The sequence below is a fragment of the Lucilia cuprina genome, chromosome 4, assembly GCF_022045245.1.
Source record: "Lucilia cuprina isolate Lc7/37 chromosome 4, ASM2204524v1, whole genome shotgun sequence".
Taxonomy (NCBI): Eukaryota; Metazoa; Arthropoda; class Insecta; order Diptera; family Calliphoridae; genus Lucilia; species Lucilia cuprina.
Window position 1 is genome coordinate 3,899,083 of NC_060952.1, and position 15,114 is coordinate 3,914,196.

Sequence of the window (15,114 nt, forward strand, 5' to 3'; positions counted from 1 at the left end):
AAGTTTTTTTTCATGAATGATGAAACTTATCACAGTAGGAGTTTTGATACAAACTACTGACAAGAATCAGTTCAATTCCTGACGAAATAAAATGGTTAATTGCTTTGAATTCTGCAGAAGAGATCCACAGCTTTCCGCTTGCATTTGAAGAAATTTTAACACTATTCGTGAATATTCACAGAATTAGTTTTTATATTGCATACATTATTGCTGCATTATATACGAAATATTAGCATACTTTTAGCATAATATTTCTATACATATGGTTGCCCTATTAATAATACAAAGAAATTCCTTTTTCACCTAAACAATACTTAATCAACATACGTATTTTGAAATATATATGATTGTGCGTGTCTACATGTGTATGTATGTATGTATGTATAAATGTTCATGATGACTTCTAACATATGTATTTGTATTTATATTTGTTTTTTTTTGTTTTTGCTGTATTTATTTAATGGAAAATATATAGAGTCGGGTGGTTACGTTAAAGGTCCTAAAGGTGGTTGTTTATTACAAAATTTTTGCAGTTACTCACACACGCACACATGAACATACTAAACATACTCATACAAACAAATAAATACAACTGATTGACCATTACTAACAAGATTAAATAAATATGCCTGCACACGTACATTAATCCGTTTTCAAACGAATGAGATAAAAAAGGGGGCTGTTTCTTCTAATGAACCTGGTAGACAGACAGGCAATGGTCAGGCCTTCTATTTAACAAAAGATCTTTTCGAACAACAAAATAAATCTATTACTCACATCTACTATTTCCATACAAAGTTAGATTTGAAATTTAGATGATGTCTCAGTTGTTTATGCTTATTAACTATTCATCATCGCAAAACGTTAATAAATATTCCAACAACAATAGGACAATTACTCTACACACAACTGAAAAAGAAAAATTTCAATCCGATTAAGTTCTAAAAGCCATTCAGGAATTTATTATGAATGAGAAGAAAAGAAGAAATGGTATGCAATTTATACATTTATTTGTTTGAAAATTATATTTGAATTTGGATTAACACTTTTGTACGCTGGATTTGTCTATAAAGCGTGGCAAACATGAATTCATATAAATTATGGCATCATTCGGTAGTGAGTTAGTTCTTAGTTTAAATACAAGTGAAAAGATTTATGGAATTTGTTTGTTAAATGTGGGCAGAACCAATAAATTGTTTAGGGAAAATTATGATTTTCTTTTTGTATGTATGTATGTGTTTTTTTTTTTTTGTGGAAGGGGCAGTAGCATATGATTGGGCTTATTTAATAATTTGTTGTTGGAAGTAAACAATGTTTTTGTTTGTGATTAGTAAAATGTGTGAAAGTATAAGTTTGATTATTAAAGAATTTTGTTTGAATCATAATGTATTGAAAGCATTTAGCTTTAGTAAGAATTAAAGATGAGAAGTAAGGAAGGGGAAAATTTGCCAAATGGTCTTGATATTGGATTTCGAAATTTAAATGCTAAAGAGTGAATGCTTTTTCTGTTAAAAGCATAAAGATTTTTGAGTAAAATCAAGCACAAACTTTCATTACCAGGTAAGCGGTTAAAATGCTAACATTTACTTGCACAATAGTATTTGAAGTCATTATTTTGGTGATGTCATTGAAGGCAATTACTAACCAAAATCGCTTACAATTAATTAGCAAAATCAGAAAAGGTTTCTATTAGTTGTTATTTACAGAAAATCTTGGGAAAGCTAACTTAGAAATATTATTTTTATAAAAAAGCTTACAAATGCCACTTCTACAAAAGGAGCATTATTGCTACAAAAGGATACAACAAGTTTGGACTAAAAGCTTTTTTGTGGCTTAAAGATTTTTGGAGAAATACTAATTTCACGAATTAAAAGAAATTCACTACGAAAGCAACAAAATTCTAAAAAATATTCCTTTCAAAGAGTTAATAAGTGAAGACATAAGCTATAAAGATTACTTTCATTCATGCACTAGAACTTCAAGCTATTAGCAAAATATTCAAAATAGATTCTTAAATGCCTAAAAGTATAACTTTATAATTTCTAAAACTGTGCTATTGTTCTTAGAATATTCGCGAAAAAATGAAACCAAGATTTTTAGTGACTTAAACACTATAATACCCCGTGGGTTATGAATAAAAATTCCTTATAAAACCTTTACAACTCTACTCACATTTCCTTAACCAAAATTTTTTCCATCAAACTTCTTTAAACAAATAAATATTGCAACCGTCCGGAACTTGCTTTTAATATTTATATAACAATAATAATAATACTTAACATTTAATTTAATTACAGTGTTCAGTCGTGACTATATAATTATTAAATAAAATTCACTTTTTCCTTAATACTACTAAGCTTCATTACATTTCTTATATTTACTGCTTGTCACAATTAAATTAATGTGGGTTTTATCTTTTTAAGTATTTTATATTCTAACTCAGTCAGTCGTCAAAAATATAATAATAAAAATATACAAGCTATATAATAATAATACTAATAACAAAAAATAATACATATATCTATATAACTACAATTATGATAAATAAAATTTTTATGAGTTTGTCTTCAAAGCTAATTTACTAAATTATAGATCAAAAGCATTGTATTTTCCTCCTCTAACTCTCTTTCAGTAAAAAACTCCTTTTTTCCCAGTAAACAGACAAACAATCAGAGTCATGTAGTCAGTCATTTGTGGTTTTTGCACCAAGTCAAGTCAAGTTCTACATAATCAAGTCAATGTGTATTTTTATTTTTGTTTTATTTCTGGGTTTTTATATAATTTTATAAAATTCATATTTTTTTCCCTGCATGTTTATAAAGTGATTGTAGTATGTTATGGCAATAATAACAACAACAAAAGGAATTTCTATATAAACGTGTTTGTGTATTTATGCAAAAACAGAAAGAATTCTTTTTTTCTATATAGAAAAAATATAAAATTTGCCCTTTTGTCGTTGACAAAATATATTCAAACATGAGCGCACAAAAAATCACTGATTTGTTAATAATCCTTTTATGTTTTACAATAGAGCTCGTTAAGTTAATGAGTTTAACATAATGTGGCGCTTGTGGGTACAAAAACAACATAATCATAGGAAGAAAAAGAGAGAGAAAGAAATCTACGAAATACTCACAGTTTGATATACGCATATTTACTCATACTAGTAAAATACACTAATATACAAAAGAAATAGATGGCTAGAAAAATTCCATATAAATTAATAATAAAAAACCCTTAACAAACGATTTCTATTAAAACCCAGTTGTTAATTTTTATAACCATTATATAACAATATTGTTGTTGTTGTCGTCATCATTAGTAGAGAAAGAGACAGTCTGTGTTGTAAAACAATCAGAACACCAAACGCCCTCGTTTCTATAGATTATCTTACTCCCTTACTATAGGCATGTCTTTTTGATTTCGCCCTTGTCCATACTGCGTAATAAAGTACTTTTTGTTGTTGGACAAGGAGGCATAAATTGGGGATATGCCAACTAATCTGTTAATATTAATCTACTAGAACGACAATATTTTCATAATTGCTTCCTTTTAACAAAAAAGTATTTTTCCTTTACTCATATCACCAATGTTCGCAACAGAGTTGGAATAGTTGGTTCTCTTTGGTACAATTGAAACTGGGGAAATTACTAGGAATATAGATTTAAATTAATCCGAAATTGTTACTGCTGTCAAAAGTTCAGTTTTTTGTTTTGCGGTTTGACTCTAAACTATTAAGTTTAAAAAGCTTTTTAAAACCTTTTTTGTAGTTTTAAACGTCCAAAAAGCTCTTTAGAAAAAGCTTCTAAAAGCTCTTTTTAACTATTTTTATGAAGAATTTAAAAAGCTTTATTTTTATTTTTGAAAATAAATTTAAGTTTTTAAAGCTCTAAAAAGTTTTATAAAATGCAAAAAAGCTTCTAATAGTTATTTTTTTTAAAAAAAGCATTTTACAAAAATAAATTTTTAAAAAAGTTTTTGAATAAGAAATTGTTACTATTTTCGAAAAGAACAAGAAAGTTTTTCACAAAGAAAAAGCTTTAAACGTCTCTTGTTTTAACAAGGTATTCTCACAAAGTATATTAAAAGCTTTAATTTTTTTTACAAAAAGTTAATAAAAATTTTTTTGAAAAGGATTGGAACTGTCTTAAATAGCTTAGAAGCGCTTGTTTTATAAAAGCTTCAGATTTTTGTTAGTATTATCCATTTTTCATAAAGTGTTAAGACTTTAGAATTGTTTTTGGTTTAAAATCTTTATTTTTTTAAAAAACAGTAAGATTGTTCCACAAAAAAGCATTTAAAGTATCTTCTATAACAAAGAATATTAACAATAAAAACTTTCAAGCTTTAAATCATTTAGAGAAGCTTTTTTCAAATACATTACATACGCGTTTTCACAAAAAGCTCGAAGTGGTTAAAAAATCCCTGAAAATGAAAAGCTCCACAACCTTTGTATAAAAACTAAAAAGATTTTTTATAAATAATCAAAAAAAGAGAACAAAAATAGTTTTAGGTTTTGTAAAAAAAGCTCTAATAAACTTTTTCTGTTTCATAAAAAGAAAACATTTTATAAATTTTTTTAGCATCCTCGCAATACTTTAATGACATTATTATTGTTCTCCTTATTACTGCTTTTATAACTAATGGTCTTTATCAAGATCTAGTAACAAGCTAATGGTATGAGTTTAAATACGGTCGGCTCAATTTGTTTACAACGACAATCATTAACATGGCCACTTGGTTTTAGCTCATGTTTAGTCGTGTGTACTGAAAAACAAAAAAATTAGAGGGCAGGAGTGTTTTTGTTATTATTATATATTAACCAATACTGTTAATTTGTTTTGTTTTGATTTTGTTTTTATAAATAATTGAATTAAATGTATATTTCCATAAATTTGTTTATTCTAACACTCGTAATATTAATTGAGAAATGAAAACAAAATGCGGGTTAGTACAGACGTTTTTGTATAACGCCTATTTTTTGTGGACATAATGAAAAAAAATCAATGGCAATTAGTAATTTAATTAAACAATTTAATAATTGTTATTATTAGTGTTGTTTGGTTTAGATTAGAAGATTGGAAAAAACATAATTAATTAGCCAATTCTGTCTAAAAAGGGAATTGAAATTAATGACTCATTTACTCGAGGGTATAGCGTGGTTTAGTTAATAAAGCAATAAACTAAATGAAAAATTTAAATTTGGTAAAACTTTAAATAATAATGACGTATGGGAATGTGTTTATAACTAAAATAGGTTATGTTATCATAAGCTTAACATTTTTTATGAGTGTAAATTAAGGAAATATTTATGCACATTGCATATACATATTTAGTTTTTATTTTATTTACAAAATATAATAATTTAAAAATAAAATAATAAAACAAGTGTTGTGCAAATTTCTACAAAACACTCTCTTGATTAAGTTTATTTTCAAAAAAAAAAAAAAAAAACCAATTCAAGTAGGAAGAAGGAAAAAAATATAATTTTAGTTTAGTTTTCTCCTTGAAAACATATTTAATATTAAAAAAGGAATTTGTATGTGTATCTAAATGTACATACATACATATGTATGCTAGTGTACAGATATCATTAAAAGAATTTCTAAATGTTTGTACAACTAGAACGCATTACAGTTTATTTTGTTTTTGCACATTTTATGCAAACTGTTCCAAATATATATTTTTTTATACCATAGTTTTATTTTTTGCTTTTGCTCCTCTTCTTTTTTTAGGCCAAGTATACATAAACTAAATATTGTATACAAACATACACAGTTACTAGAATAAACAACAAATATAAGCACAAACATAACCCGGTAGTTTGGGATGTGGCTCTCCCAAAACTAGTGATCTGTGTATTGATTTTCTAGAAAGAAATCAATTGATCCTTAATAGAAAACTTTTGGTAGGTTGAATAATCATTTAAATCATAATCATATTACACAATAAAAGCTATTTGACAAATATCTCTATATATAAGAAAAATTCATCTCAAAGCTTGCATGAAAGCCTTTTAACAAACATATAAGAAAGCTTTTTTTGACAATGAATGTTTAAAGAATATTTTACAACAATGCTAAAGCACTTTAAAAAAGACAAAAGTTTTCATAAAAAGCATATAGAAGCCTTTTCATAAAAAAGCTAGAAAAGCTTTTTATAATTTTTTTTTTAACTAAAATTAACCGAATCATCAAGTAATTTAAATATTTGAAGGAAGGGAATACATAGACTCCTCTTAAAAATTACTGGTTTATAAATACAACATACATTCATATGAAATGATTTAGAAAACTTAAGTACCTACTCGGTATCTGTTTAAGTGTTGAATTTTATGTTTCCTTTTATAGAACGTCTCATGAACCAAATGAATGTAAACACATTAAGTAACACAAATCAACCGACCTGAAAACTGTAAAAATTTAGTTGTCATCAATTAATCATGTATTTACTTTTGACTAGATGTAGATGAATCTTATATTTGATATAAAGTACTATTTATTTGCTGAATATTCGTTTTTGCTATAGTGCAAAAATCGATTAAAAAAGTAAAGTTTTCCAGTTTATTTGGTATGATTTAGAAGAAATCAAACAAAAAGCTTTTTTCTGTAATATTCAATAAATAAACCTTTATATATAAACGGCAAAGGCGTATGGTTTGTTCTTCAATATGCTTAAAAAATATTCTTAAATAAAAAGCTTTTTTCATTAAAACTTTAGAAAAACTCTTTTTCGTAAAACTTTAGAAAAGCTTTATTCGTTTTTTTTTATAAAAAAAGTTTTTTTCATCAAAAACGAGAAAAGCTTTTTTTATAAAAACTAGAAAAGCTTTTTTAGACTTTAGAAAAGCTTTTTTATATATATTTAAAACTGTTAACCAAATCTTTTAAATGCAACTTTTTGTTGGAGAAAAATTCTTTAAACACTCTGATTCTTCTCACCTTAATCATATGAAAAAACACTATCAGATTGTTATCAAAATAAACAAAATCGTAAAAATATTTATGTCTAAAGCATGAAAGGTACAAAAGTTCAATTACACAAGGTACAATTTCTAAACCTTATAACTTTGCATGCCTATCACACTTACATAAATGCTGGTCTGTGTAATATTAAAAGTGTGCTGACTAACCACAAGGCATATAATCAACCTCATAAAATACTATCATATCATTTTGCAAATACCCCAAATTGTACATTCATTTACATTACATTTATACATTCAATACCTTAACTTAAACACACATATTTATGTAGATCTCTGAATTAAGATGGATTCAAATCCAATTTGAAAACTGTAACCTAAACTAATGTCTGAAAAGTGGAAAAAAAAAACAGAAAACATAAAAATAATGGCAAAATAAACTAAAATATTCGACTACAATTTAGGATGCTCAAGTAAATTATGTTGTTGTAATAGTATGTGAATGAACTAATTTACATTTTACCTGCCAGCCAGTCTCATGTATTTTTTGGAGTATAAATATTGTTTACACTTACTCTCTTATACATTAACATTGACCACATCATATATCTTTACCTCAACATCAACATCACAACGTGAGCTACTTTTCTTCGTTATGTTTTTTTCCTATTTTGCTTTTATAACTGTTGTTGTCGTCACTCCCTTTTAGTCACTCTGGTTAATGTATATTTTGTATCCTTTAATCTTTGTTTAGTTTTAGTTTTTTTCAGAGTTGTGTTTTATAGGTTGTGTACATAGATTCCAGTTGTATCCGCTTCGTTAGTTAGCTAGTTAGCTAATCATATAGATTCATCCTATTTTATGTTATGGTTCTTTTAGTCCTGCTGGTGCTGTGTTTGTCTAAACACAGGTCATCTCATTTGTTGTTTGGTTGTTATACTGTTCCGTTTGTGTGCTTTGTTAGAGAAGGTAACTCTTAATTTTTCTTGTTTTTTTGCTGTTGTCTAATGTTGTTGTTGTTGTGTGTTAAAAGTCATTTTTCCTCATCAAATAACCAGAAGATACATTAAGTATTTTTCTTTATTTTTATTTATCCTTAGAGGAACAGTGAGAGTTGATAGCAGGTCATAGATGAAAATAGAAATTTGTGAAAAAATAAAAGACATTTTTCAAAGCTTTTTAAAGAAAAGCTTTGGAAAGGTTTTCTACCAAAAAGCTTTGAAAATCTTTTCTATTAAAAAGCTTTGACAAAAATTATACAAAATCTTTGAGAATCTTTTAAAAAAATTTCAACAAAAAAGAAGAGGCTTACAGGAGCTTTTTTTACAATAAATTTTGAAGCTTTGAAAACAATTTATACCGAAAAGCTTTTCAATATTTTCAAAAGAAATAGAAATCAAAAAGCTTTGAAAAAACATTTAAATTAAAATGCTTTAAAAAGTTTCTCTTTCAAAAAGCTTTGAAAACATATTTATATTTAGAAGAGCTTTTTCCACAAAAATATATTTTAAATCTATACATATATGGCCATGTTTCTATATAAAGAAGACATTTGTCGAATTATTTAAAAAGCATTTTTTCAAAACGCTTTCAAACGTCTTTCTATAAAAATACTGATCTGAAAAAGATTCGAAAAGAATTTATACCAAAAGCTTTGAAACGGTTTTTCACATAAATACTTAAAAAATCTTTTCATACAACAAATTTTGGAGAATTTCTTTCCTAAAATAGAGAGAAATGTTTCTATAGATTATTCTACAAAAGAAAATTGCAATATTTAAAAAAATAGAATTAAATTTGTTAAAATATGTATTTTTTTAGATTTAATAAAAAATGAATTTTGGAAGTATATAAAAAAATATCTCCAGATAAGTGTTTATATAAAACTTAAAAAATTATACAAAATTTATTTTAAATTGGTAACTGGGTTTGTATTGTTTAAAACTGTAGTTTTATTTTTATACTCTTTGTTCATTTTTAATAATATTTAGTAAAAATTGTATTGTATAAGTTATATTAAAAATGTTATTATCTAAAAATACTCATAATATTTCACCAACACTGTAAAATTTCTGCATAACTTCACCCAAAAAAAAGCTTAAAGTAAAAAAGCAAAAGCACACAACAGAAAAAACATCACATCAAATCGCATCACATCACAATTCATCGCATAAATAATATCACATTACAACCATTTCATTTCATTTATACCAACAACCAAACATCCAACCAACCATACCAAACAACTATTCCAAAACCTGCATCCTACATATATGACCACATCACTCAATCATTCTCTTTCTCTCTCACACAGACACAGCTAATGTTGTTTATGTGTTTGTTTATATATGTTTTTTTTTTTGTTCATAAAATAGTTAAAGTATTATAGTTAGTTTGTAGCTAAACGAAAAAACTTGTTTATCGGGGCTCTGACATGTAACCCTGTAATCATCATCCGCCAACCATTCCAAATAACCAACCAACCATCCATCCACCATCTACTACTCATCACTCACTCATACTCCTTGTTGCCATCAACTAGCTCAGTAAATGAAAATGACAAAAGGAGTATTTTTTGTTTAATAAACGTTTTTTTTTTTAATTTTTTTGTTTCTTTTGAAAGAACTATTTATTTATTTTACTCATTTTTCTTATGACTCTCTCCTAACTCTCCCTAAAATTTTTAATTTTTTTTCGTGTTTTTGTTTCTGTTTTTTTTTGTTTGTTTGTTGTTGATTTGATTTTTTATGGCTTTTTTTAGGATGGACAACGTGGTCATTTAGAAGGTCTAGCATCCGTTTATTGTGAATTGTTAATGGCTCCCTTTGGAGATATTTTAAGTGCTTTAGAAAATGCTAGACAAGCAGCCTGGGCTGAACGTAGCCCTATGAATCCCGCCGGTGGCAGTGGCAGCAGCGGTAGTGGCAGTGGTGTCAGTGGCATTGCTACACAACGACTACACGGTCATCGTGGCAGTTCCACACATGGCGGCCATTTGCCCAATAGTCATAGTCAACCCATATATGTGCCAGGAAAATATTCGGTATGTATTTGGAAATAGTAAAAAAAATACACCAACACACTTTAACACTCAAACACACACACACCCAAAAATTTTAAGGTTAAGAGTAAAGTTAAGTGAAATGGAATGGTCTGGTTTAACAACAGCTGCTTGCTTGGTTTTTCAATGTTTCTTTTTTTGTTGTGTTTTGTTATTGGTTTGATGTTGCTTGCTTTTTATTTTACTATTCTATTTTTCTGTTTAATTTTCTCAGTAACATTTTTGTTGCTTTTGGGGGCCTTAAAAAATGAGAACAACAACTATTTGTGGAAAAAAAAGATGAAGCGAAAATTCAATAAACACTTTAATTCACACAAACACACACCTACAAAATAGCAACAAAACTACATATACACATACATATGTTCAAATAGTATGTAGCAAGGAAAAACTTACAGCAACAACCATTTAGCCATAAACAAGACGTTATTGTTATGGCTTTGTTGCTGCCGTCATTTTCATTTTGAAATTGTTGTTTTTGTTGCCGTTACTGTTGCCATTGTGGGTTTATGATGCCAAAGGTGGTGACGGTTTTGATTAAGTGTTAGAATAAACATACATCATACAACAAAAACACCAAAACAAAAACTCTGAACTATATACAAAACGAAAGGAAAAAATAAAACACAAATTCAAACTGTTTGTCTGTCTGTTAGTCTATGTACATTTTTGTATGTATATGTGTGCTTTAAGACAGATATGTGTAAATGTGGTTTCACTTTGGCAAATATTGTATAATCAAACAAAGCCCCCACCTCTGTACTAATATTGTAACACGCGTTTATACATACATATACATACATATAAAATGCAAACATTCCTTTACTTTTACATTTGAACATTCTTTTAGCCATATTTCTTTCCTTTTGTGTTTAAGAACACTTGGAGTTTTTTAAATAAAGGCATTTTATTTTATAAGCTTTTTTGGTGCATGTTTTTCTTTAATTAACTACTAATACATGTTTTTATTTAATTGAATTTATTTCTAGTTTTATTATGAGCTGCAATTAATTATTTTTTTCTAGGTTTACGTTTTCAATAATCGAGTAACTTTTGTTATAGAAAAAGTGCTTTTTGTCTACTTTTACTTAAAAATACCTTTTTTAGGATTTTATACCCACGTGTAATTACCTCTCATAAGTGATTCTTATAAAAATTCTAAGAAAAAGAATTTATGGATATTGAAAATCCCTCTAAATAACTTATTAAAAAAAACAACATTTTTTTAAATATTTTTAAAAGAATATAAATTTTCAAAAATTGTTTAAAGGTATCCAGGAAAAATTTCAGAACATGTTCTAAAAACAACTAGTTCTAGAACAACAATTAATATTCTTAAACAACAAAAATGGAACTAATGATGTCGCCATTACTTCTAGAAACCGTTCTTGGGAACATTGTTATGGTTCTTAAATACTGCTAAAGAGCTTTAGTTCTTTGACTCTAATTATAAATGAAACAACTTCTTGGAATCAATTTAAAAAAATGTGAAAAATTTATTTTTTTTTAATTTTTTTTAATTTTTTTATTTATCCTTCATTCAATTGAATTATAAGTGACAATTTCGAACAAAAATCATTGGTCTCAACGATAAAGTAGAACGAGTACAGGCTATAACCATGCGTTGTAGAACTAGTTGTGGAACGAATACAATGTGTAATTAAAAAAAAAATGTTTAAAATTTTTAGAACAAAGGTTTTTATTAAAAACTTTTAAAGTTTCTTCTAAAAAAGAGATTTTAATTTTTTTTTAAAAGATAATTTTTTTTGAAAATTTGTGAATAAATACAATTTTTTTTAATATTCTCTTAAAAAAAGAGAATTTTTAAATATTTTCTGAAAAAAGAGAATATTTAAAAAATTTTTTTTGTAAGAAAGAATTTTTTTAATATCCTTCAACATTAAAAGATAAAGTAGAATAAAAATTTAAAAATTTTAATGAAAATTATAAAAAAAAATATTTATTTTTATTTTATTTTCTAAGAGAAAGAGAAAATGTAAACTAGAGAAAGATAGTTTTTTTTAATTTTCTATAAAAATTTCAAATTTATTTTTAAAGTTTTTGATTCTTAAATTGGAGTGAAAGTCTTTTGATAAAATCTTCTAATATCCTAAAATTCTTTCAAAAATATTATAATAAATAACAAAAATTAAAAAAAAAGTAAATGCTTTTTTATAAATCTCCGCCACTGTATTGCCTATATGTTAGTGCTTTATAAAATAAAAATTTGTTTTGGCAAAATAGAAAATATGGTTTGTTCGTTGGTATTTGCGTTTATTTTTTCATTCTTTGGTTATGGCAACTAAACTTTTTCTTCTTCCTTTTTTTCCTATTTTATTTACAATAATTTTGTTGTTGGTTTTCGCAATTCCCTTGAAACTGAACAGAAAAAAAAACATAAAATAACTACAGTCAGAAAGTATATAAACAAAAAACACAAGAAAACTCTAACAACTGAAATAAGTTATTCTTACTGTTTTTTTATTATTTATTTATTTTTTTTATTCAGCCGATGAACAAAAGTGTAGTGTTGACATGCCCTTTGGGGATTTATTGTTATGTATGCATGTTGTTGGTGGTATATTTGTCTGTACGTCCGTCCATGTGTGTTTGTTTGTGTGCATAATAATAAGGAATATTTTCTACCGTCTATAAATATCCATATCCACAAGCATACAAATATAAACTAAATATGTTTGTATATACATATATTTTGAGTTTATTGGAGTAAGTTGCCTTCAAAAGTTTAGGTGGAATTTAACAATAGACAGACAGTCAGGCAGGTTAACAAGGTTTTAGGAACAACAAGGAATTAAGTATTACAGAAACATTTTAGCATAATACTTCTAGTACTTGGAATTGTTTTTTTTGTAACTTCAATGATTTACAATTTTATAAGTTTGGGTCTAAGATCACTAGCAATATTAAAAAAAAATACAGATCATACTACTGACTAATCTAAAAGATCATCTAAATTTTTTCCTATAACTTTTCAATTTTTCCTTGCAAACTTTTTATGATGATATTTTTAAACATATGAGTCTTTTGTATATTATATATGTTGAATTTATTTAATGTTCATATGAGCTTATTGTTGCATCCTTAACATTTCTATAACTGTGTATTTGGTTTCTTTATATGTCTGTCTTATTTACTACGTTATTTTTTCGGCAGCATTTTATATTTTTGTACATCTTTGGTTTGGTTTTTATATGTTTTAATATAAAACAAGCAAATTGTTTTTCGTACTTGCACACAACTTGACTCAACAATAAAAAAAATAAAAAAAAACTAAATTGTAGAAAAACTTGCAACAAATAGAAAAAATCAAGTAAAAATTGTATCAACCACAAATTTGCTAGCAAATACATTTATACTTACAATAAGACAATAGCAGAAAACAGAAGAAAAAACTCTTGTTTCTACCATAAAGAATTGGCATTCATTCTTCTACTTTTACTACTAAAACGAATTGAATTCTGTTTTTAGTCTTTTTTTTACATATTTTTTTTATTTCATTTAAAACTTTCTGTTGCTGCTGCTGTTGTTGCATTTTTATATCTCGTTAAGAATATTGTTGTTATTCGACATGATCATAAGTATTTTTATACTTTTTGTGGCACATAATATTGCCAAATATGAAAGGAAAAAAACTATAGAATATAACCCAGCATGACAATCTTTAAACTGCAACACTAAACTAAACGTAATGTCAGTTGAGGAAAAAACCAGAGCGAATAAATGACAACTAGACTTGGCAATAATCATTTCATTCACATTTTTTTTTTTTTGGCAAAAACAAACAATTGTTGTAAAGGAAAAAAGTAAGGAATTGAATCAAACGAACCTTGCATCAAACAAACATTGTCCTCTTTTATCTCTTCTCCGACTGACTTATCAACAATTTTATAAATGCTACTCATGTTTGAGCATAAAGAAAATAGTTTATAGCTCCATATATAAGACATAAAGATATAACAGTGTTTTTTGACGCAATAAAATTTTGCAAAAAATTTTATGATTTACTTTATATTTAGAGTCGATAACACTTTATTCCTAAAAGGTGAAAGTGGGAAAATTTAACACTGTTGTAGTTCAGTTCTAATTTAGTTCTAGTTCAGTTATAGTTTAGTTCTAGTTAAGTAATAGTTTAGTTCTAGTTCAGTTCTTGTTCAGTTCTAGTTCAGTTCTAGTTCAGTTCTAGTTCAGTTCTAGTTCAGTTCTAGTTCAGTTCTAGTTCAGTTCTAGTTCAGTTCTAGTTCAGTTCTAGTTCAGTTCTAGTTCAGTTCTAGTTCAGTTCTAGTTCAGTTCTAGTTCAGTTCTAGTTCAGTTCTAGTTCAGTTCTAGTTCAGTTCTAGTTCAGTTCTAGTTCATTTCTAGTTCAGTTCTAGTTCAGTTCTGAATCATAGTATCATTCGGACACTTTAGTAAATATTGTTCTCTTTTAAGAAGTGACTCTTCAGGAGCCCTCTTATTTCATAATGTTTTTTAATTTTATTTTATTCTTAGTACTTTTGAATTGAAGAATGAACAGTGGCCCTCAAGTATTCTCTTGAAATTATGCTACTTAACAAAACTTTGACAACATTGTTAACTTGGCCATTTATTTGTTTTGTTTGGCTAAGTAAGACTACATGAATATGTGTGTTTTTATGTAAATTTTAGATGTATTAGTGTCTGTGTGTAGAAATTTTGATGTTATATTGTGCCTTTATTATTCCCCAAGGTGTTGAGCCAAAGAAGGCCGCAGCCACTTCAAGTAGTGAAGTACGAATTTTTAAACCTTAAACTATAAAAAAACCAAAAAAAAAAAACCCACAAAATAAACGGAAAGAAAACATAAGGAAATCAACAGAAAATTAAATGTTCATTCAGAGAAGAGGAACTTTTCATATTTTCCGTTAAATCTACTACATATAGAATAAATATGTATAGTATTAGTGAGTGAGTGTTTGGCTTATTTTATTTCTCAATGCTCTGTGTAATCGTTTTGTTTGTTAAGTGTTTGTGTATAAAGAAAAACAACAGCTACTACAACAAGGACTATAAAATTCTCACTTTAGTAAAAAACAACTAGAAAACAAGATTTGGATCTTTCCTTTTGCATGCTTTTTTATAAATAAAAACA

At 26.7% G+C, this 15,114-nt stretch overlaps 1 protein-coding gene across 1 annotated transcript in view; it reads left to right on the forward strand.

The window, feature by feature from the left end:
* The window catches only part of LOC111690838 (sterile alpha motif domain-containing protein 5), a 125,867-nt gene that overhangs the window by 68,031 nt on the left and 42,722 nt on the right, over positions 1–15,114 (forward strand). The window contains exon 2 of the mRNA XM_023453410.2: positions 9,687–9,968. Coding sequence (XP_023309178.2) covers positions 9,687–9,968 — 282 coding nt within the window. The remainder of the gene's footprint in view (positions 1–9,686; positions 9,969–15,114) is intronic.